Source organism: Acomys minous, assembly GCF_964271855.1.
Source record: "Acomys minous genome assembly, chromosome: 7".
NCBI lineage: Eukaryota > Metazoa > Chordata > Mammalia > Rodentia > Muridae > Acomys > Acomys minous.
The window spans coordinates 96,164,312-96,188,101 of NC_140488.1; the positions used below are offsets into that span (position 1 = coordinate 96,164,312).

A 23,790-nucleotide genomic window follows, 5' to 3' on the forward strand; every position below is an offset into this window, starting at 1 on the left:
TGTTTTGTTTTCTGAGACAAGGTTTCTCTGTGTAACAGCCCTGGCTGTCCTGGACTCACTTTACAGACCAGGTTGTCCTCAAACTCACAGAAATTTGCCTGTCTCTATCTCCCAAATGCTAGGATCAGAAGCATATGCTACCCCACCTAGCCCAGAAATAATTTTGACTTATCTCTTCTTAGCCATTTCTTGTCCATCTCTGTGCCTGACCTATCATCCCTGTGACTGACAGTAAAAGCCTTTCTCAATGTATTAACTTAACAGACCACTGAAAAAGGAAATAAAAGGACATGATGACTCCCATAGTATGGAGAAGATTTTTATTGTAGATTCAATGGAGAAAGCAGGCAGAGGGAAGAGTCGTGGCTGAACAGGGTCTGAAGACTAAAGTGGACCATGAGAGGAGAGGAGAGAGAGAGAGAGAGAGAGAGAGAGAGAGAGAGAGAGAGAGAGAGAGAGAGAGAGAGAGAGAGAGAGAAGAGAGAGAGAGAGAGAGCGAGCGCAAAAGAGGAGCCACCAACCAAGAGTGGTGTAGCCAAAATAGCTGTAACGCAGGGAAGAGGCGCTGGGGGAAGGGAAATGGAAGCTTCTCCTAGGGAGGGAGAGGTTTAGGATGGGGTGGGGTGAGAAGTGCTAAGAGTAGCAACAAGTATTGAGAGTTGGCAGAGTTCACCAACATCTGCTTTGATATGCTAATGAGCCATTTGTCTCCAGTTTATTTGAGACCTAACAAGCACCCGCTTCCACAAACCCCAAAGCTAAATTCTTGCAACGTCTGAGGCCTACAAACAGGCACTCGTACTTTGCTATAGTTCCCCGCTACCAGATGTTTCCACCCATTGAAAAAAAATTTTTTTAAATGACTTTGTGTTTTATTTCTATAAAAACTTCATGAAACTGCTACCTCATTAGAATATGGAATTTGGGGTGACCTCAATTTGTGCTCCTGGCCATTGACACTTATATCTGGCTCCAAAATAAACTCTTATCCCCCTTGAGGTAACAGCTGTGCCGTGTGTGTGTGTGTGTGTGTGTGTGTGTGTGTGTGTGTGTGTGTGTGCGCGCGCGTGTGCGTGTGTGTGTTGACAGTACATTTACAAATGTATGATTATTGAATGTTACAGGACAAAGGGGTTTGTTTCAGGTTTTAACTGATTTCACTTGAAATTTCCCCTTCCAGAGAAGCAGTGATCTTGAACAAGTGAGAACTGCTATCACTGATGGAAATTACGCCAGCGGCAGAAAACCTGCATCACCAGGCAACCTGACTAGGTTTGCTTGGCATGTCCTGTGGACATATTTGTTAAGTATTCTCCTCTCTGTTGGTGTGATTAGAGCTAAGTATCTTGAACTTGTGACTCATCTGGACACAGAGAGAGGAGCAAGATTTGTATAGTCCTCTGCCGTCCATCACTTTATCTCTTTTATTCTGAGTGTTAAGGGCATGAAGAACCATCTACCTCTTCCCAAAGTCCAAAAATTTCTTTGTCTACAATTTATACCCCATTTCCTGTTTGCCTTCACAGTCAGCCCTTTTTTCCCCCCAGACTACAATTCACAGGGACAAGCTGCTTTGGCAAGGAAATCCTCCTCTGGCTTTGTTTCAAGAAATGCCTAGAGAATTCTTAATGCTCTCAAAAGCTCAAATGCCTCCTCCTCACCTGCTCAAACAGCCTCCCACTCACCCCCAGCCCCCACCCCTGCGTGCAAAAGAGCCATTTGCCTTCCTCCTCTATAAAAAACCTCTCATTAAGAAAGTTAAAGCTATTTATTTAGCCTTGTTGTTGTTTTTACATTCAGTGTGTGTGTGTGTGAGAGAGGGAGGGAGAGAGAGAGAGAGAGAGAAAGAGAGAGAGAGAGAGAGAGAGAGAGAGAGAGAGAGGGAGGGAGGGAGGGAGGGAGAGAGAGAGGGAGGGAGGGAGGGAGGGAGGGAGGGAGGGAGGGAGAGAGGGAGGGAGGGAGGGAGGGAGGGAGGGAGGGAGGGAGAGAGAGAGAGAGAGAGGGAGGGAGGGAGGGAGGGAGGGAGGGAGGGAGAGAGAGAGAGAGAGAGAGAGAGAGAGAGAGAGAGAGGGAGGGAGGGAGGGAGAGAGAGAGAGAGAGAGACACAGAGAGACAGAGACACAGAGAGACAGAGAGACAGAGAGAGACAGAGAGAGACAGAGACAGAGAACAACTTACAACAACTTGAAGGAGATCTGAGATCAGATCAGACCAGACCAGAGGTGACCTGATTGAACTCAGTAGTCAGGCATGGAGTCATTTTGCCAGCCCAGAGCTATAAGAGCTCTGGGCAATGGAACCCTTTCCTCAGCAATCAGGTATAGACAATACAGTTGGAAACTAGTTGTGCCATACAGTGAAAAACCACAACTTATTATATTTTAAAGACCTTTAAATTCAATGGTACACACTTACATTCTTTCAGGTCCCACATGACTCTGCGGCTGCATCATAGGCACAGTAAGGCATTTGCTTTAAGTAAAAATAATGAGGGTGAGAAGAGTCAAGGAATAAGAGCACAAGAGGAGATAGCCAATGTGTCAGGGAGACAGACATCAGCAGCACTTTGCAAGGAAGCCAACTACCCTGTGAGGATGACAGACAGTGGACAGTATGGTGGGGCTGATGGCTGAGGCAGCAAAGAGGGAAAGGATAACACTTGATCTGGCTGCCATTCCGTTAAACATTTATCGAGCATCAGGTATGGTACAGAACCCAAACATACGCTCCCTTTCAACGTGCTTTCAATTAGGAGTTTGGATAGCATCATTGGGTTGAAAACTTGAAAAAAACCGACTAAGCAAGCCTACCCCAAACTCCCTTTTTTATATAAGGGAGACATTTTACATTCTGTGTTTAGGATTGTGCAGCTATTTTGGGGGAAGAGGGACCAGAAAGGTAAAAGACTAAAATGTTGAGGCTATCCTGAGGGAAGTTAGATAGGATAACTGAAATCTGTATCAGCTCCAGGGGGGCCACTTGGCTTCCCCACTCTTCTAGTTTGAATACTGAATATTTTTGGAGATGACCACCTTAGTTCAGCTAAGGGCTGCACCACCAGCTTTGAGGCTGTGGTCTGAGGCTATGGGGCAATGCTTGTTCTATATTGCGGGTAGCCAGCTAAAATGCGTAGCTTTACCTTTTCAGTTTTCTCACTTGCCACCAGTCAGGGCAGTCTTCCCTTGGAATATAGCGTATGTTGATGGCTGGCTGGGAAGCATAACCTTTCTTCAAGTGGCTGTCGTATTGGGGTAGAATGGTACTGGAGGAAGATGCATCCATTTTGAGAACAGGAACTGCCCTTGGAATCTTCAGCTTTGGAAGACAAGAGATTTTATACTATTACAAATGAGGCACAGATCCAGGAACAAAATACATCAGTCCCTGCACAAAAGAAGAAGGATGGAAGGAAGGAAAGGAGAGAGGCATAGGGACAAGATTAAACGTTGATAACGATGTAGAACCATTCACTGTTCACTCATGCTTTTGCTAGTTGGAAACTCACTTGCATAATGTGGTAAGGCTGGGTGTTTATGTCTTATAGGCCAGCAGTTTATGCTATATATATTGAAGTGAAACCCAAAGATGTGTGAAATAATGGTCACCGTAGAATCAATGGAATTGGGTAAAACTAGAAACTACCAAAATACTTATCAAAATGATAAAATAGTAAGTATATTGTTGCTGCAATAGGCTGAAAAATGGCTTTCGCAGATGTCCATGTCCTAACTTGCAGAATCTGTGAATGCTTTCCATGGTGAAAGGGATTCTGCTGACTGTAACTAAATTATGGTATGTGTCATGGAGGGATTGTTCAGAGAGATAGAGATGAGTGTGGTATAATCAGAAGTGTCAGGGATTAGGCAGAGAGCAGAGAAGCTGCTGTCCGCCCAGTGCTGAAGATGAAGGAAGTCATTTGTATCTAAGTGTGCATTATTTGATTTTTTTTTCTTGCATTGTATTTTCATTTTTTTTGTTTCAGGAATATAATTTATCTGGAGTTAAGGATTTACTGTCCTTGAACTACTTGTTATGAACGATCCCATTGTAGATAAATTCAAAGAAGGGTTCTTTCCTAACATAAATGCGTTATAAAAGTATTGAAATGCAACCCGAGTAGAATGACTAAAGGGCTATTTTTCCTTCCACAATTCGGAAAATAAGTCCTCTACTGGGTACTATGGTCTCTCTGTCTCTCTGTCTCTGTCTCTGTCTCTGTCTCTGTCTCTGTCTCTCTCTCTCTCTCTCTCTCTCTCTCTCTCTCTCTCTCTCTCTCACCACACACACACACACACACACACACACTCACACACATATGTGAGCTGGGGTGGAGGGAGAGAGGAAGGGGAAGGCAGGAAGGGAAAGGGAGAAGAGGGAGAGGAGAGAAGAAGATATTTTTCCTGACACTCTCTTTGATCTTTGGTTAATTTAAGTAGCTTATATTTAAAGCCAGCCTTGGGCTCAGTGAACATTAAGGAAGAGGGTGCAGAAAGGGTATAAGAGCCAGAGGTTGGGAAGGCCTGCTGCAAAGCAGTGTGTTCTGGACATGGCATGGCTGCTACACTCATGACCACACAGCAACTGGGGTTGCCTGCACAAGACCTTCAGAAGACAAGCTGCTCAACATTTCAGCATGGAGGAGGAAGGGCTCACAAGGCCCTACCCCTAGCTAAGTTGTTGTTGGCAATTGATGACTGCTGAAGGACTGAGGCCAATTTTCTTCAGGGGTGTGTCCCTGGTAGGTGGACTACATTCCTGTGGATGACTCCATACTCATGAGTATGTGACAGCACAAATTAAACTTGGTAGGTTATAAGAAAATGAGAAGAGGACACAAAGTTGTGCCGTTGGGAGCCCAGGATATAATCTCAAAGAATGAATAAAATATTTTATGTTTTATAAAAGGAATTGGAACCTTGGCCATTGACTTATCTGCTGTTTCTTTTTAAACATTTTCAAAAACAAAAATCCCTTACAAGAGATAAGATTTGATGGTTTCTAGCTCCTAATTTATATCCTATGCTTATATTTGTTTGAAATAAACTTCAGTGAAAATTATGCTTTTTAAGTGTAGAACTTAGTGACTGTTAGTAAATGTATCAGAGTATGTGGCCATCATTACAATCCATTATTAGCATATTCCTAATACTCCTATAAAATGCCTCCTGGCCATTTGCAGTGACTTTCCACTTCCATTCTGGCCCCGGGCAATATTAACTGCACTTGTCTTTGTAAGTTTTTCTAGTCTAGACATTGTTGTTAGACTCTCTGTTCTTTGCTTGCTTTGTATGCTTATGCATGCTGGACAAGTGCTCGACTACTGAGCTACCTCTTAGCCCAAGACCTGAGAGTTTCAAGCCAAAGGACTGCAGCAAATACCCAAGCTCAAATGGTCGTGTTTCTGAACACAAAAGAAAAGCCTCAAACCACCCTATTTCCAAGGGCTGCTATAACACATTGCCACATGTCTGGCAGGCAAAGATTGTGGAGATACTTCTTTTGTAGTCCAAATGTCCCAATTTAAAGTTTAGCCTGGCCATGCTCTCTTTGAAGGTTTTGCCTGCCCTAGTTTTTTGGTGGTCATGAGTCACTTGTGGTATTATAACCCCAGTGTCTGCATAGGTCCTTACACTGTGATCTATCTCCCTGTGTTCCCTATCTTACAAAGGCACCAGTCTTTGCCCTTATGGCCCACTCTTGCCCTGTATGATCTCATTCTGACCTTTAGCTATCAATTATTCCTGAAAACATCTTATTTCCAAATAATGTCACATTTTGAAGTTCTGATTTGACATGAAATTGAAGAATGCTACCTAATGCTTTTTTTTTTCATGAGTTACTTTGGTCAGTTGTGTTGATTCAGGAAATTGATATAGGTTTTTGTCAGAAGGAGAAAAATAATCAGAACTTAAAACACACCGTAGATGAGAGATGCCCATGTCAGATGACATCCTAGGGAGCCGGGAGGCCACTTGAAAGACCTTCTAGAATGTGGAGAGGCTGCCATCTACCTGGGAATCCTAAAAGTAGAGGACTATGGCTATCAACAGAAGAAAGAAGGGGCAAGTTGCATATATTTTCATGATCTAGAAGTGTCAAAGTATTGTTTGTTTTCCTATAGAAAGGCTCCATCCCAGGAGACAAGTTGGCTAGAAACCATCTTGAAGGGACTATGTCTAAAATAGCTGAGATAACCCAATGTAATGCTTGAGGGTTGGCAAATATAAGAGCTGAGTATCAAGACATCTTTCCTATCATAAGTTCCTTTTGGATCTGCCCCCTCAGCAGTAAATTGACACAATTCTCTCATAAGATAAAGAAATTTTGTACAGCTGCTATCGCTACCAGATCACAAAAGGACCATGTATAGCTATGTAAAATGTCTCTTTTTCATTATAGTCTTGTAACTTGGCTTTACCCTGAAAGTGTCAGAAGGTCCAGCAGATCCATGATCTCTGCCCCAAAGCAGGCTGCCAGTTAACACAGACCAGAGCAAGGTAAAGGGAAAAGGTTGTAACTTAGAATAAGGTAGCTACAGCAACAGATGAAGACACTTTGGAGGCTGTTATTATTACTATTACTATTGGATTGTTGGTTTGTTATTTTTAGAGACAGGGTTTCTCTGTGAAGACCTGGCTGTCCTGGAACTCTCTCTCTCTCTCTCTCTCTCTCTCTCTCTCTCTCTCTCTCTCTCTCTCTCTCTCTCTCTCTTTCTCTCTCTCTCTTTGTGTGTGTGTGTGTGTGTCTCTCTCTCTGTAGACCAGGCTGGCCTCAAACTCAGAGAAACACCTGCCTCTGCCTCCTAAGTGCTGGCATTAAAGATGTGCGCCACTATGATCTGTTCACTTTGGAGACTGTTCTAATGACAGGCACTTGGGGAGATTTTTATATTACAGTGACTGAAAAACTACGGAGTCTGTCAAAGAATGTATCTGGAGGCAGTGGAGTTGCATTAAATGCCTTGGGGAGAATAACAGAGGGAGTGAATTATATTGTTTAATGCTCTGTTCCGTAGACTGCCATGTCAACACCAGGACACTTTCACAAAGTATTTGTGTCCATGTTTGTAAGAAAAGCAATACTGTCTTTTATGAGCCATGCCATCACAAAGATTCACCTCACATATACGAATTTTTTGGTGACTAGTTAATGGTTAGACAAAAGATCTAGTAGTTAATAAACAATAAAATGTTACAATGATTCTATGCTTGAAAAATTACTTAATGCTAACTATAGGTATAAGTGATAGTTTTCTCTCTCTCTCTGCTGAGAAGTTTGTATGAAGTCCATATTTTCTAGTCTTGAATATGGTAACTGTTGGTTTATTTACTATATCCTGTCCACAAAATATTTTTCAGACTGTTGACTTAGCACAGAGATACTTGCACAGCTGTTGGAATATGGTCCATGAATGAAGCTGTGTGAGGAGACTTCTGAGAGCTTGTGACGTAATCCCAAGGAAACAAGGCAAAAGTCTTGTAGGCTGTTTCTCCATAACATGGGTTGTTCTTGAAATGTGCTCTTGTGCCCCTCCCAGATATAGTAAATAGGAGTGGGCTTATTTCATATTACTCATCATCTTACTTTTGTTAGTTCAAAGAAGTTTTCTAGCATGGGTTGTCCTTACAGCTTAAACTCATGTGACTTTTGCTCATTTGGCCTTCCTTAACTATCAGAAAAAACTCAGAATACAAATTGTCTGGCGCTCGGCATAAAGTTGGCTATTGCATGAGACTTTAGGCTACAACACTTTTCGGCCCCACTTCCCAGGTTCATGCAGCCAACTAGAGCTGCAGCATACATCCATGTATACTGTGCATTTATTGTTACACTATTTACAATATATAGGAAATGGAAGAAGCATAGCTGCCCATCAACAGATGAATAGATACATAATGTGATCCATATGTACAATGGAATTTTATTCAGCTGTAAAGAACAACAAGATCATGACATTTTCAGGGAAATACATGGGAACTGGAAATTATTATGTGAAGTCAAATAGGCCAGACCCAGAAAGACGAATGCTGCATGTGTTATTTTATGTACAGAACCTAAATTTAGAATTATGTGTGCATGTGTGTATGGCTTCATAATGTGTGTGTGAGAGTGTGTGTGTGCTTAGATCATAAAACAAGAACAAGAATAATCAAGAGGGAGGAAGAGAATTTAAGGGGAAAACAACAGGGTAATGAAATACACAAAACAGACATGAAGAATATGAAAGGGAACACGGGGGGGGGGGGGAGAGAAGAGAGAGGATGAATTAGGACAAATAGAATAACATATATGTACAAACATTTTATACTTAAAAATAATTTAAAATGGACTTACTACCCTCTCTGGGAAAGAGGGGCCTCTGTGTTTCTCATCACTGATTGCAATGTGCAGATCAGCATCTGAAAAGTAAAAGCAAACAGAACCAAGGAAAACACCCAACACTGGGAATCAGAACAATGAGCCAGTTCCCATGAACAATACACCACATCAACTGAACTTAGACTTGATTCTGGGCCTTTCTCATGTAATGCTCAGCTCACATAGCACCTCCAGCAACTGACATACTGCAATGCCTGGATTGAAAGTTCAAGTTCTGCTTGGGCGTGGTGGCGCACACCTTTAATCCCAGCACTTGGGAGGCAGAGGCAGGCAGATCTCTGTGAGTTCAAGGCTAGCCTGGTCTACACAGTGAGTCCAGGACAGCCAAGGATATATAAAGAAACTGTGTCTCACCACCACCACCACCTTCCCCCCGCAAAAGAAAATTCAAGTTCCTCTAAATCCTATAAGCAATTTATGCCTCATTTATTACATGTTAGGAGATCAACACACTCTTACAGAATGACCAATCACTTTAAACAAATCTTGTAAGGATATCTATTATCATAGTGGTATATCTGATAATTAAAACTGTTATTTAAATTGTAATTTTTCTTATATATTTTTTAAAAAGCAGGGTTGTTTTATGAAATGTTTTTTAATAAGAAGAAAGAATTGATCTCTCTCTCTCTCTCTCTCTCTCTCTCTCTCTCTCTCTCTCTCTCTGTGTGTGTGTGTGTGTGTGTGTGTGTGTGTGTAAGTGTGTGTGTGTGTGTGTGTGTGTGTGTGAGGGTTTAGTCTTTAACTTGTTATGTAGCTCAGGCTTGTCTCAAACTATGATCTTCTTGCCTCATCCTCTTGAGTAACAAGATTACAAACATATGCCACCATCCTTGCCTTTGATTTAAAAAAAGCTTTCCTTTATGTTTATTTTATAGATGAGTGTTTTGCTTGGATGTATCTGTATACCACATGCACGCGGTGTCCAAAGAGGCTGGAAGAAGGCGTCAGACCTATGGGGACTGGAGTTAGAGAGTATGGTGAAGTGTCATGTGAGTGCTGGGCATCAAATCCAGACCCTCTCCGGAAGAGGAGAAGATGATACTCTTAACCACTGAGCATCTCTCAAGTCTCTCATTTTCTTATCAAGTGGGAAAACTAGATGTTTGATTCATGGTGATATGCTCACCACATTTTAATTCTAAGGAGTTTGTTTTAAGCTAGAAGAATTATGAGAGGTATTACTGGGTCATGTTTTTAATTTTTTATTAAAATGTTTTCATAAAATATATGATTATATTCTTTCTCCTCTCCTAACTCCTCCCAGATTCTCCCCTACCTTCCTACCCATCCAAGTTCATGTTCTGTTTCTCTTTGTTTTTTTCTTTGTTTGTTATGGTTTCAATTTTAAAAACATTTCTCATGAAATGAAAAAAGGCATATATTACTATTGAGGGCATATGATTCAATTGACAGTAAAGTTAGATTTCACTTTTAACTTAGCATTCATAAAGCAGTATTGCTATGATGTCAATCAATATGGTCCATTTCGCTCTTGGAAAACTAATCTGGCATTGGGCAAGCTTAACCTAGTGCTCCCCACCTCCCCCAGCCCAACAGGGAGTCACACATACATGCTTCCCAGAGAGTGCATCCAGGGGCTGCTTTGCAGCTCTGTTGGCAGCACAGGAACTTCCCATCCACAAAGAAGCCGCTGTGATACTTGATCAACAGGTGGGGGTTGCCTCGTATCTCTGGGGGACAAGCAAGAAGGATATAAGATATAAGCAGACACTGGCCCAAGAGAAGCAGTGCAGTAAGTAAATACTATAATCTCAGTACAGTGACAATGTCATTTACCAGCAACCGAGGGAAGAGCCAGTATCTACTGACGCTGGTGATTTTCACTCGGAAGTTAATAAACCGAAAGGATGAACAGGAACCACAGCATAACCACCAACTTCCCATAGCATAATCATGTGTCATTCTGTCATGAAAGAATTAGTAAAAATGCATACACTGGCTAGCTTGCCATTAAGATTTTATAAATACATATGTATTGGTCTCGAATGGGCTATAGCCCCAGATGTTCTTTGGTTGAAGAAGTAGTCTGGGGTAGGACTAGACCTTAGGAAAAAAGAAGTTTCTGACAGCAGGCACTTACTATGGGTTTTCATTTGGAAAAGTTTCAAAGGTACTGCAAGAACCGTGCCCTATATCCTCCTTTCACCCTTTCCTTAAATCTGCAATGGTTAACTATTTTGCTAACCATTGTTAACAGTATTTTGCTGTTTCTTTTTTTTCTTTTTTAAAACTTTTTTTTAAATTTAAAATGTATTTTCTTCTTTCTCTTCATTAGACACATCATTACTGTGCCAAAATTTGATCATTATTATTAATTTAATAATTTAGAGTGATTGGATAATACCACCCAGAAACATTTCCCCACACAGTGACTATTACCTAACTAGAAAGCAAATTGTCAAAATCAGGAAATTGAATATATATTTCATATTTGATTGTTGTTTTTTTAAACAAAATCTCAATCATTCTACTTTACCAATAAAGACTAGGGAGTCAGATGCTGGGGTGAAAGCCTGCTATCTCAGAGAGGCAGAAAAACATCCAGGTAACTTTCCTCTTCAGCTTATGCCTCTTCTCCTGAACTGTCTCAAAGCCCTCTCAAATTGAATGTCCCTCCCTTGTACTTTCTGTGTGTTTCTCTACCTGTTCTCCTGACTTCCTCTTACTTCCTGTGTTTTTTCCTTAATAATTCTATGTTTAATTCCTGTCAACTAGTTGCTTGCTCTGCCTCTTGACCTATGGTTGACTTTATTTAATCCTGTTTACAAACACAGGTACTGTTTTCCAGTGTCTATGGTACATAGAGATGAATATGAGCCATAGTTCTGGGAAACATAGCATGAACAAAAGTTTTAGTGGGGAGCTAATATGACAACTTAGAACTTTCCAGTAACATAAGAATGGTAAAACAGTGTGGTGGCACATGCCTATAAGTCCCAGCACTCGGGAGGCAGAGGCAAGCGGATCACTATGAGTTCAAGGCTAGCTTGGTCTACAAAGTGAGTCCAGGACAGCCAAGGCTACACAGAGAGACCCTTTCTTGAAAAACAAGCAAGCAAGCAAACAAACAAGAATGTTAAAACAGAAAGCTAGAAGGAACCCGTACTCTGTCATCCCCTAAAGCCTGCCCAATCCCAAGACTGCCTGCCTCGAGCTCCCTGTGTGTTACAAAGCACCTGCCAGATGAACCCACAAATGAAAACACAGGGGCTAGACAACAGCTGAATATACGAGGCAGCTACATGCAAACTGAGTTCTAGGAGGGTCCCCAAAAGATGAATGGCTGGGAAGCAAAACCTTAGGGCTCTTCCTAAGCACAGTGGCTTATGTGTACGAGAATGTTTTAACATATATCAGAGTCACTAATACATGTAATTACTATAGGAGAGAAGAAGTACTCTCTTCCTTTTATAGGTCAGGCCATGGAGGCCCAGATGTTTTATATGCTGTAGAGGTGATTGTGGGTCATGAGGAAAGCTTCTCTCCCTAACAGACCACTTCACTACTCTGCAAAGTAGACTGCTCCATCCTTACACAAAAAAGGGAAAATGGAGAACTGTGTGTGAGAAAGGATGTATTTGCATTAATGTGGAATGGGTGTGTGCAGCGTGAGGTCTATTGAGATAGCGCCACCATCGAAACTCAGTGTGAAAACCAACTCTTCCTCTGTCTGGGATCTTAAAACCTGAAGCTGCTCTAGTAGAGCCACGGATTCGAGTTACATGTTATCCTTACAACATGACCCTTTTGAAAGCAAAATGACTGTAGAAGAAAGCAGCATGGTGCTAAATTAATAATAACAATTCTCTTCCTTATTACCTGCAGCTGCCCCCGCCAAAAAATAAATCACAAATAAAATCTTCATCAAATTCTTAGTTTTAAGCAAAAATACAGTGACTTAGGTTACAATATAGTGATTTTAAAAGTTGGGTTAAGGAAATTGAATTTTGAGATTCCTGTTACCAAGGTTTGTGGCATTTGGCTCTTGTCTTTTAAATTTGTGTGAAAAATGAAGACTAACGGTACCTCTGTCCATAGAGTTGTCATAAGGCTTATGTAATGCCATGCCATACGTGATTGATAGCGTAGCTGGTGAGGCGGAAGTACTTATCAGCACTGTTTTTGAACATTGGAAGTATGGGCCCAGCAGAAGCTGAAACACAGCAGGGAGCCCAGTTGGCCTGCACCTCCCCCTTCAGCCCCCCACTCTCGCCCAAAGACACAATAGCTAGCTCTGTGCTCTGTGTGAAAGCTAGGGTGATCCCCAGGCTTCCGGCCTGTAACACTGAGAATGCAAAAGCAAGCATGAATAGAGCCCATTGCCTGAGCTTGGTAAAACAAAACAAAACAAAACAAAAACCAACTCAAGCTTTCATGATAGCGTTTTTGTTACCTTTTTGCAGTGCTTTCAACCACTGACTTCGGCTTTCTTCGTTTGATGCATAGACATAGAGCAGCCCATCTTTATACACAATCTGGAAAGGAAAACAATGAATTTTAATAGAAGTATTTTATGGCTCGATCTGCTGTACCTGTAAATTTTTATGTCATCAGAAATAAAGCTTTTCTCATACAATACAGATTAGGTTTGAAATTACGTAAAAAACCTGTCATTTAAAAAAACCTTCCATATCTCAATTTGATTTTATGTCAGACACTTCAACACTTGGGGAAAAAAATTACAGCGATGAAGTCTGGGACAGTGGTGAACACAGCCTCATTAGGATGCTGGGGACCAAGAAGTGTTATAACACGTTAGACTTGTGGTCCATTTTTCTAAGCACTAGATATTTCCCTTCACAATTAGAAAACGTTTAACTTCTGTACCCTTAAAACATATTTCCAGGGATGACGCATCTTTTCCCCATATTCTGTCAGTTTACAGTTTGTGTTTATATTAAGGAGAACTACGTCTTTTTGTTATGTCAATCTGTCACATCATGTGGCCTCTCAGGCACTCCGCACTATGTGGAAATGGCTCGATGGGTAAGAAAAGCAGGGTGTGTTCCCTCACAAGCCTGCAAGCTCAGCGCTCTGGCGATCACAGAGAGGAGGATCACTGGGGCTGCGGGATCACTAGGAGATCCCATCTCAAGGGAATACAGTGGAGAGTGATAGAGTGGGACACCTGTTGTCCTGTTGCCTCCACATGCAGGACAACCCATTCCCCCCTTTTGTATGCACATGTTTATACACCTGCCCCAGTTTGAAAATTGCAATACTCTTTCTGGATCGGGCTTATTTTACAACTGAAAAACAATGCATACCACTTATGGAAGATCTCCCAGTAGCTGGGCTTATCCTACTTTAATAGTTTTTCCTTTTATTTATATATGATACATATGACTATGCATTTTTCATACTAAACAAGCAAATATTCTCAGAGATAAGTTGTGATTTTGATTTTTGTTTGTTTTGGTGAGATAAGGTTTTTCTGTGTAGGTTTGGCTGTCCTGGAACTTGCTGTGTAGACCAGGCTGGTCTCAAACTACAGAGATCTGCCTGCCTCTACTTCCCTACTGTGTACTGGGATTAAAGGCATGCACCCCCACCAGCCCATTGTGATGAATCTTTATGGCTATACAAATGCAAGTGGTGGGCTAGGAACTCTGTAGGGCTGGAAATCTTTCATAGCTTTGAGTAGTCTCTGAGTCCCTGATGTACTTGAGGTTGCCTCCATGGGCGCCCTCTCCCTTAGTTTTCCCCAACGAAATGATAGTTTTGTAGCAGGTCTGACTCCACTCAAGCCTTTCACAAAGGCACTCTCTCTAGTGTGAAACTGTTTAAAATTCTCCGGGGGCCATATGGCCAGCAGGCAGGCTCAGAATAAGAGTGCTTGCTACCAGTCTGATGAAATGATTGTGAACCCCTGAATCTGCATGATGGAAGGAGAGAACTGTCTCCCACAAGCTGTCCTCTGACTCTACATTCATGCTGTGGCATGGGGGGACATGTATACACACACACACACACACACACACACACACACACACACACACACACCAAACAAACAAACAAACAAATAAGTGTTAGAAAGAGAATTCTTTGGTGTAAACTAAGTTGCTTAGCACGGTATGCAGAGCCCTTCATAGTACAGCACCACTGGCTTCTCTTTCATTCGCTTGTTTGACTAACCTCCAGTACCTTGGCACTTGCGTTTAGTTTGTTCTGCTGCCTCCGCCATCTTTGCTAGTTAAGGGCTATTTGCCCTTCTCAACCCGAGTGTCACCCCCAACAGAACATTTTCCTGACCCCTTAGAGTGAGGAGCAAAGCCTGAGGAATATACAGCAACCTGCATCTTAACACTCACTTTCACTGTATTTTTCTTTCTTTCTTTCTTTCTTTCTTTCTTTCTTTCTTTCTTTCTTTCTTTCTTTTGTTGTTGTTGTTGTTGTTTCGAGACAGGGTTTCTCTGTGTAATAGCCCTGGCTGTCCTGGACTCGCTTTGTAGACCAGGCTGGCCTCGAGCTCACAGCCTCTGCCTCTGCCTCCCAAGTGCTGGGATTAAAGGCGTGAGCCACCATACCCAGCTACTCTCACTGTATTATGATGTTCTATTTTGCCACCTCCTGGGAGATGCATCAGGGAAGGAAGGGTTGGTATTTAATCCCACATAGCTTCCTACTTGCTGTAACGAGAGAGAGAGAGAGAGAGAGAGAGAGAGAGAGAGAGAGAGAGAGAGAGAGAGAGAGGAGTGTTTTATAAAAAGAGATGGATAGACCCAAGCAGGTCAGACCAGGTAGGTCTCATCAGGCTTCCCCTTCCTCAAACATTATCACTGTCTTAAAGGATCATTTTGCAATACTGTTCTTTTCCTTGGCACAGTGACCTAATAATAGAAAATAGTAAAGAAACTGCCCGCCCCCCCCCTTTTACCTGAAACGGGTACTGTCTCTCCACAGGTGTCTGCCCCTCGAGGTTGACTTTTTCCACACATCTGATTTTCTTGATTTCTATTGATCCTTTTCTGCCTCCTCTTTTCTGAATTCAAAAACAAACCACAAGCTATATCACGTTGGTGTGTCAAGGTGAGCAGGGAAAAGCAGACAGCTGAAGTTGATGTCTGGAGGGAGGCTAACGGATGTGGAAGCCCACGGAGACACATGTTCTGCTCTTCTATGGCCGTCATAATCATATTTCTTTTTTGTTGTTGTTGTTGTTTGTTTGTTTTTCGAGACAGGGTCTCTCTGTGTAGCCTTGGCTGTCCTGGACTCACTCTGTAGACCAGGCTGGCCTCGAACTCACAGTGATCCGCCTGCCTCTGCCTCTGCCTCCAGAGTGCTGGGATTAAAGGCGTGTGCCACCATGCCTGGTTTAGAATCATATTTTTAAATAAACACACACACACATGCTTCTCCAAAAGCAAGTATCTGAGTGACAATTAAACATCTGATTTGAGAATCATGTAATGTTTTTTTTCAAATTACCTGCCCAGTGGTTAATAGAGAAATCAAGGTTTAAGGTCATGTAGTGTGTCCACATCACTTCAGTTATTCAGTGGTGCTTCGGGTTTCCCCACAAGCGAGTTCTCAATTTCCACTACTATATTAAGGCAACATTGCTTACGCTCAGCACTGTTATTGACATTTGAGGATGGATACCTCTTGCTATGAAGTGTGATCTGTGAGTTGTATTGGATTTCAGTAGCATCCTCAGTCTCTGTCCACTGGATCCCAGTGTTGTTTACTCACCTGTCCCCAGAACGAGTTATGACAGCTGGCATATCTCTAATCATTGTCCAACGTCTTCCAAGAAATACAAGTTACTTTAGCTGAGAACTACTGTTTTAAAGACGTATTATGATTGGTCTTAATAAAAATAAATATTTTAGGAGAGGCAGTGTAGTATGTTGATCCAAGCTTCTCTTTACTCTTAGCTAAGAAACTTGGTATTCTTTCATTATAGTCAAGTACATTGTGGAGACTTAGGAAAAATAATAAATAGCACAAAAGAAGGAAGGAGAGCCTTACCATTTTGTCATATTCGTAGTAGGAAAGGCTTGTTTTAGTTAAAACAAAAAGCCTCTCCTTATAATTATTTGGTGACATTTTCTTCTTTTGCTGTGACCTTTTGAGAAGCAGTTCTTCTAGAATGGATTTGCTATCCATATCGTCGTCCTTAAGAAAAGAAAAGAAAAGGAAATGATTGTAGTATGTAGCTAGGTTCAGGGGGAATAAAACTGTCAACTTCTATAAACAAGTCTGATTTAGGGTTATAGACTAGATCACACACCCCTCCTTGTTTTCTGTCTCCTTTGTTCTGGGTTTTGCAAGTATGTGGTTCTACAGTATTTTACTTCTTACCCACCCCATGTCTCACTCTGTATCATAAAGTCGTCATCTGCGCACCATCCTCCTGACTGCCTCATCGGAACAGGCTCTATGGTTTAAACATTCTGTACCCACTTATCGAATTGAATTGGAGATAGTGAAATCCTGTAAACTGCCCTTCAGGAAGCTCATCATGTATTAAGTAACTAACTGATCAACTGAAATTCCCCTCCATGCCTGTGGCCAGTAGTTTCACCGCATTATCCAAATCACCACTAAACAGCAGTATCATTGTAAGGGACATTCACCACCCCAGATGGGTCTTCTGACATAAAGGATGCAGGTATGATTAACAATATCAAGATTAAATCAAAGGAAGAAAAGGGTGAAAAGGCAACAAAATGGCATCCAAAGAGATGTAAGAGAATAGAGTGAGTGCATTTACAAAGGAAAACCTTTTCATTCCCAAACTATGGAAAACATTAAAACTTAGACTATATATGGAGAAAAAGAGGTGCATTGACTCTCTCTTTCTACTAAGGCAGACAGTTTTAGCCCTCAGTCTGGTATCAGGTCTCTTAAAGGAAAGTACTGATGTTGAGCCGTGGGCCACAGAGATAGAGCTCGTTCTTAGCTTTGTGAGACGGCAGCATTATTTGCAATTAGGTGCCCAGTACTTAAGATCTATCTTTGATGCACTCAAGATACATGTACTTACCTTAGACTCCGTAGAGCTGAAGTCTACCTGTGGGCCTTAACTTTAACTCTCAAGCTGTAGGGAAAAGGATATTGTTCTGAGGCACCACCCCTCATGTTCTCCCTGACTATGCCAGGACCATGCATTAAAAGAGAAAATATTTGCATCCTCTTAACACTCTTGATCAGGAAGCACCAGCACAGACTTTGTTCTCTCAGGACGGAAGCACGCACAGGCGCAGAAGCAAACCCAGCTAGTCACTAGCCAGCAAGCCCTTCCTATGAGCCCAGGACTAAGAGACACAGGCTAGGATTCAATAAATCACCACCAGTTGCTCCTCCTGATAGAGACCACACAAATCTAAAAGTGGGAATTTGGGAATTAAGAAAAGCAGCTCAAGTCTCTCTCTCTCTCTCTCTCTCTCTCTCTCTCTCTCTCTCTCTCTCTCTCTCTCTCATACCCTTACCATTATAGTAAACTACTCCATATCAAAAGAAAGAAAGAAAAGAAAAGCAGCTCTTTAAATTTATGTACATAGGTCAGGAGACTATGACTATCAAATACAGTCTCAAGAGCATTGCTTGACTTATGGGCAGATTATAGCTATCCCTGCCCATTAAACAGAAGAAAACGTCGCACACTTTTGGCTCTGCATATTGTTTTATGATTTTTTTGAAAAAGGGATAATTCCTTTGTGAATGTAGCACAGGGATAAGGGGTAGTCAAACCCTAGGCATGGTTGCAGGGAACTTTCATATCATACTCACTTTGTACATTAAAAGTATTAAAAGCGCTTGCCAATGTTCTCATAAATGCTCAGCTAAAACAATATTTCTCAAAGCCGTCTACTAAGTTAGCAGATCGGATCACTTCAAATTAGCAGATCTGACCAGAGCACTGTTTTCAACAAGCAGAGCTTCATGGCTGGGTTAGAGGCTGTCTTCTCCAGCACAGCGCGATGATTTGCATACTGTGATGTTTACTGCACTTTCACACACTTCTCATTAGAGATGGCTCTCGGAGACATTTTATAGAGAGGAGTAAGAGAAAGAGTCTTCCATATGCTGAAGGGAAGAGCAGGGCATAGAAAGGAGGGCTAGCAGGCTTCCGATTACATTCTACAGGAAGTTTCTAAGAGTTTACAAGCCTTCTGCTCCAGGACAAGGTATAAGTTGTCAACTTTCAGCATCATGGTTCCTTTAATCCTGCCCATTGTGATGTTTTCTTTCACGTAAGAATCAACACGGTGCATGCTTCTTCTACAAAGCTGAAAACTCAAGGAAGCTAAAGAAAGAGAGAGATATGTAGGCAAGCATGTTTAGTGTCTTTAAGATGGGTTCACATTCTGTTCACAGTGGTCTGTATTGTGTGATTCTCGTGTACCAAGCATTTGAAGTCATGTGTCTGTGAAATTCGAGTCACAGAGGTCAGGCATTCCAGGCTCCAGTCCCTAAGGCGGACTCTCAGGTCTTTTTGAAGACATGAAGAATCCCTTTTGATGAGTCACACTTTTGTCATCACCAGATCAGTTTCTTTGAACAAACTATCATGGTTTCTGTCCAGTCTTTGGCCTTCCCTTCTCCATCTTCTTATTTCTTTCCTCTCTGTGGACTTCTCTACACCCAGAGGTGTGGGATCCTCTTGGTCTTATGGGCACTGCACTCATGTACACTCACATAATTAAAAATAAAATAAATTGGCTGACTGTGGTGGTGCACACCTTTAATCTCAGTGCACTGGAGGCAGAGGCAGGCAGATCTTTGTGAGTTTATGGCCAGCCTGGTCTACAAAGTGAGTTCAGGACAGCCAAGGCTACACAGAGAAACCCTGTCTCTAAAAAAAAGCAAAACCAAACCAACAACCAAAACAAAACAAAACCCAAAACTTTTCTTAGTTTAGAGAGTTTTATTAAGGCATTTTCACACATTTACACTTTGTTTTTATTTGTCCCCAACTACCTTTCCCTAAGTACGACCTTCTCTTGCTTTTCTGCACATACACTGCAGTACTTTCCTTTGTTCCCTCCTCCTTTAGACCACTTCCTCCTCTTTCATAGTTTCCTTTCTACTCTTTCATCTTCTACATATATATGTATGTGTATACTTATACATACATGTATGGAGAAATTTAAATCTAGAATCTGCGTGTAAGAGAAATGTGGCATATGCACAGAGAAATTTAAATCTAGAATCTGTGTGTAAGAGAAATGTGGCATTTATTGTCTCAGTTTCATTCTGCAGATGTCATAATTTCATTCTTCTTTACAGCTAAACAGAGGTCCAAACTGAAAGCATTTTTGTGGTCCCACTTGATACAGAAAATGATACTCGATACGGATTAATTTTTAGAAATGCAACGTCTCCTTCTTATTACGATAGCAGCTAAAGAGGGCTCAGGCACTCCTGTTGATTCACGTGCCTGTTCAGTGACTGGCAATGTCTGATATGACCACCATTATCAAAAGGATGTCACAATCGAAAGAAAGAATAAATGGAACCCCTTTCATAATACACTGCCACACGAAACCTAGTTAGTATTAAACATAAATCTATTTCCATACAGGAATGGGTGCTATTTGGCTGGACTCTCATAATACCACCCACATAGAATAGAAACATCAATTTGCTTACCAAATAATCCATGCTGCCTATTTCCATAAGTGTATTAAACTACACACAAAGGAGGCAAGCCCAAAACCTGGCAGAAATCAGTACAACGAAACCAGTAACTATCATGTTACTAATTACATACATAAAAGCTACATGCTGAATTAGTATGACTCATGACCACCATGGTTATTTAAGATGCACAAGGAAGCCAGGCAGTGGTGGCGCATGCCTTTAATTCTAGCACTCAGGAAGCAGAGGCAGGCAGATAGCTGTGAATTCGAGGCCAGCATGGTCTACAGAGCAAGTTCGAAGACAGCCAAGGCTACACAGAGAAACTCTGACTCAAACAAACAAACAAACAAACAAGATTCACAAGGAAATAGTCTTGTGAGAGTAAGTGCAATGTGGCAGTTCTACTTGACATCCTTGACCTCCACCCTGCAGGGTGTCTAACATTGAATCACTCTTCCAGAAATAAAAGTCACCTCTCCATGACCCTGAGTGACAACAAACATATGTGAGATGGGTTTCATGACTAATTAATATAGAAGATTGTTGTGTAGCAGCAGTCCTTTGCCAGCTGTGGCAGCTGGACCAGGCAGCCAGTTTTACTGTCCTGACTTATGAAATGAGATCTGCCACAGCCCTCTTGCATAAAGCCACTTAAATGAAATGAAATACCTGGCATGCTATGGGCACCAGATTGTGGTTTCAAAAAGATCTATATGGGATGACAGACTGAATAGAGCTCATTCATTTTAGTATAAACAGCCTGAAGAAGAAAAAAATTAAAAAAAGTTGTTTTATTCTAAAATGGTGTGTGTGCATGTGTGCGTGTGATTGTACGTGCATACATGCGTGCCTGCGTGTGTGTGTGTGTGTGTGTGTGTGTGTGTGTGTGTGTGTGTGTGTATAGATATGCACATGTTAGTATGGGTGCCATGGTAGGATCCCCCTGGAGCTGGAGTTAAGACAGTTGTGAGCTGTCCAATGTAAATGCTGAAAATCCAACTCAGGTTTGGGAAGCAAGACAGTACAGTATATACTCTTAACTGTTTAACCCCTTCTTTGGTTGCCAAAAGAAAAAAAATAAGTCATGAAAGTTATTATATGACGGAGACATTGATAATGAACCCTGAAGTACGTTTTAAAAACCTTAGTACTAATGATGCTTGCTAACATTTAAGGAGAGCTCATTATATACCAGGCATGATTTAAACATCTGAGAAATGTTTATTTGTTGGTTATAATCACCAGGGTGATGGTGATGGAATGACACACCTATACACACCTTAGGAGTAGGCTATTGTAACTCAATCCTATTAGGCATGTCCTGGCACAACCATCCGTTGCCAGGGTAGTTTGTGAAATGTCTATCCTATAACAGTCACATTGTAGAGTATATTTTAACTTCAGTCCCTACCTGTAGGTGACAAAGCTGCAATAGAAAAACCCAGTTGTGAATTACAATATATTGATAAATTGTCAGGTGCTGTTTAAGCTTAATAAACATGGATCCTGGGAGCCAGTTGACCTCCTTGGTCTCATATTCAAGCATGTTTTTGCCAAGTGTCCTCCAAATTCCCTGTCCTGAGTCAGGCTGGCCCCTAGGCTCTGTAACAGAAAGAAGAAAAAAAAAACTGCAAACAACAAAAAACTCAGCCTGGCAGGGCAATGGTGGTGCTCGCCTTTAATTTCAGCATTTGGGAGACAGAGGAAGGTGGAGCTCTGTGATTTTGAGGCCTAGAGTGAAGTCCAAGACAACCAGCTCTACACAGAGAGGCTCTGTCTGCCCCACCCCCACTCCCGAAAGAAACCCATGTCCCTGAGAATAGCTAAAAGATAAACCATTTCCAACAGAGGTTACTATTGTTTATCCCACGGTATAAAAATTCCTGCCATGGGAATGGGAAGCTGGGAGCTCAGTGATGGAGGGACTCAATCAGAAACTCCAGGCATCTGTTGCAAGATGCTGCCAGCCTCCAATTTGGTGGTGTCACCTTTGATTGCTCTTTCAACTGGGCTATTCCACTTGTCTCTGTTGAATGCAGGAAAAGCCTGGCTTGATGGTGCTTTACTATCTATCTATGTCTCGCTTCTGTCTATCTGCTACTGGCAATTTGTTTTTTATTTTAAGTTTTTACTTTTGCTTGCTAAGTTCTCAAATTAAAACACACTCACCGGGTAGTGGAGGTACCCACCTTTAATCCCAGTACTCAAGGAGGCATAGGCAGGCAGATCTTGTGAGTTTGAGGACAGCCTGGTCTACACAGAGCGAGTTCCAGGACAGCCAAGGCTACACAGAGAAATCCTGTCTTGAAACTACCCACACACACACACACACACACACACACACACACACACACACACTCATTTGAAATGGGAAATACAGCTATTGTAGATGATTCTTGGAACTGTACAGAACACCAAGTCACACTGCTAAATGTGTTGGAGCTGGGGTTTGAATTCTGGTCACTTAGCTCCACAGTCTATGTTCTTGACTATGATACCAGTGACAGAAAAGAACATGGTCATTATGTGACACAGACCTGGGAAGACTTCAACCTAAACACAAGAAACAGCCAGACGGTAACCCTCAAAATCATTTTACTAATGAAATACTGACCTCTAACATCTTAAGAAACTTTGCCAAAACCATAAATCTGTGGGGGTCATGGACTGTGCCCTCAGGGGAAGTGGCATGGGACTAGCAAGATAGGGCACGTTCAAACCCCAGGAATCTCAAACTTGATATTTAAAATGTCATCCTGAGAAAGAAAAGTGTGGGACAAAACTCTTTTCTTGTTTCCATGCCTGCCTCAGGAGCATGTGACATAACTCCAAAGGTCAGTCACCTAAGATTGTCACCTGTTATCTTTCAGTATGCAAATAGAGCATTGCCAGAGTCCTAAGTCCCAGCCAAGGAAACACATTCATCCTCAAACCCCTCCTCACTGCCCAAGGTTTATAAGTCCCTCTTTCACATGAAATAAAATACAAGTAGATGAGCACCGTCTACTTCACTGAAGTGCGTCTGAGACTGCCTCTTTATTCAGAGCTGTAACCCTGGGTGAAAGCAGGGCTCCCTTTCTTCTCAAAGAACTCATCCCTGGATCCCCATGCTTGACTCAACTGTTGGCCAGGCAATTACTGCAGAACTGCTGGAGTCACTGCTTGCCTGGCCACTGCGAGCTTCTGCTGCAAAGCCTGCTACAGTGCCGATCTGATCTGTGGGAGCAAGTTTTCGGCTGTGCCTCAAGCGACTACCAGCCCAGGCCCTAGTTGCCACCTGATTTGGTCTCAGAGACCTGAGCTCCCGCTGCCACCTGGCAAGGAAATCATGAAATTTGCAGACAAATGGATGGAACTAGAGATGATCGTTTTGAGTGAGTTAATCCAGACCCAGAAAGACATGCATGGTACATACTCACTTATAAGTGAATACCAGCCCAACATAGATGTCCTCTGAGACACTCCACCTACTGGGGGATTGGAACAGATCCTGGAATTCACAGCAGAACTCTGGGTCAAGAGTTGTATAAAAGAGATGGGGGATGGAAAGAGGGGGCGGCTTTCAGAAGTCCCACAAGGAGACCATCAAGGCCGGCAGATCTGGACCCAAGGGTCCTGCACAAACTGATGCACCAACCAGCACCAACCAAAGACGTTGCAAGCAGAGAACCTTGACCTCCTGTCCAGATGTAGCCGATGGACAACTCATTCTCCATGTGGAGAAGGGAAGGGGAGAGCAGGGGACTGCCTCTGACATGAACTCTGGTGTCTGCAATTTGATCATGGCCCTTTAATGGA

The 23,790-nt window shown here is 42.1% G+C and overlaps 1 protein-coding gene across 3 annotated transcripts in view; it reads right to left on the reverse strand.

The window, feature by feature from the left end:
* The window catches only part of BMX (BMX non-receptor tyrosine kinase), a 58,272-nt gene that overhangs the window by 30,559 nt on the left and 3,923 nt on the right, over positions 1-23,790 (reverse strand). The window contains exons 2-8 of one of the 3 annotated variants that reach the window (XM_084790761.1): positions 16,375-16,521; positions 15,281-15,385; positions 12,797-12,878; positions 9,954-10,073; positions 8,338-8,399; positions 3,140-3,315; positions 2,416-2,472 (exon numbers count right to left, since the gene is read on the reverse strand). In XM_084790761.1, the coding sequence (XP_084646887.1) occupies positions 2,416-2,472; positions 3,140-3,315; positions 8,338-8,399; positions 9,954-10,073; positions 12,797-12,878; positions 15,281-15,385; positions 16,375-16,521 (749 nt within the window). Of the gene's footprint in view, positions 1-2,415; positions 2,473-3,139; positions 3,316-8,334; positions 8,400-9,953; positions 10,074-12,796; positions 12,879-15,280; positions 15,386-16,374; positions 16,522-23,790 lie in introns of all 3 variants that reach the window. The other 2 variants (XM_084790760.1, XM_084790762.1) reach the window with 2 other exon arrangements.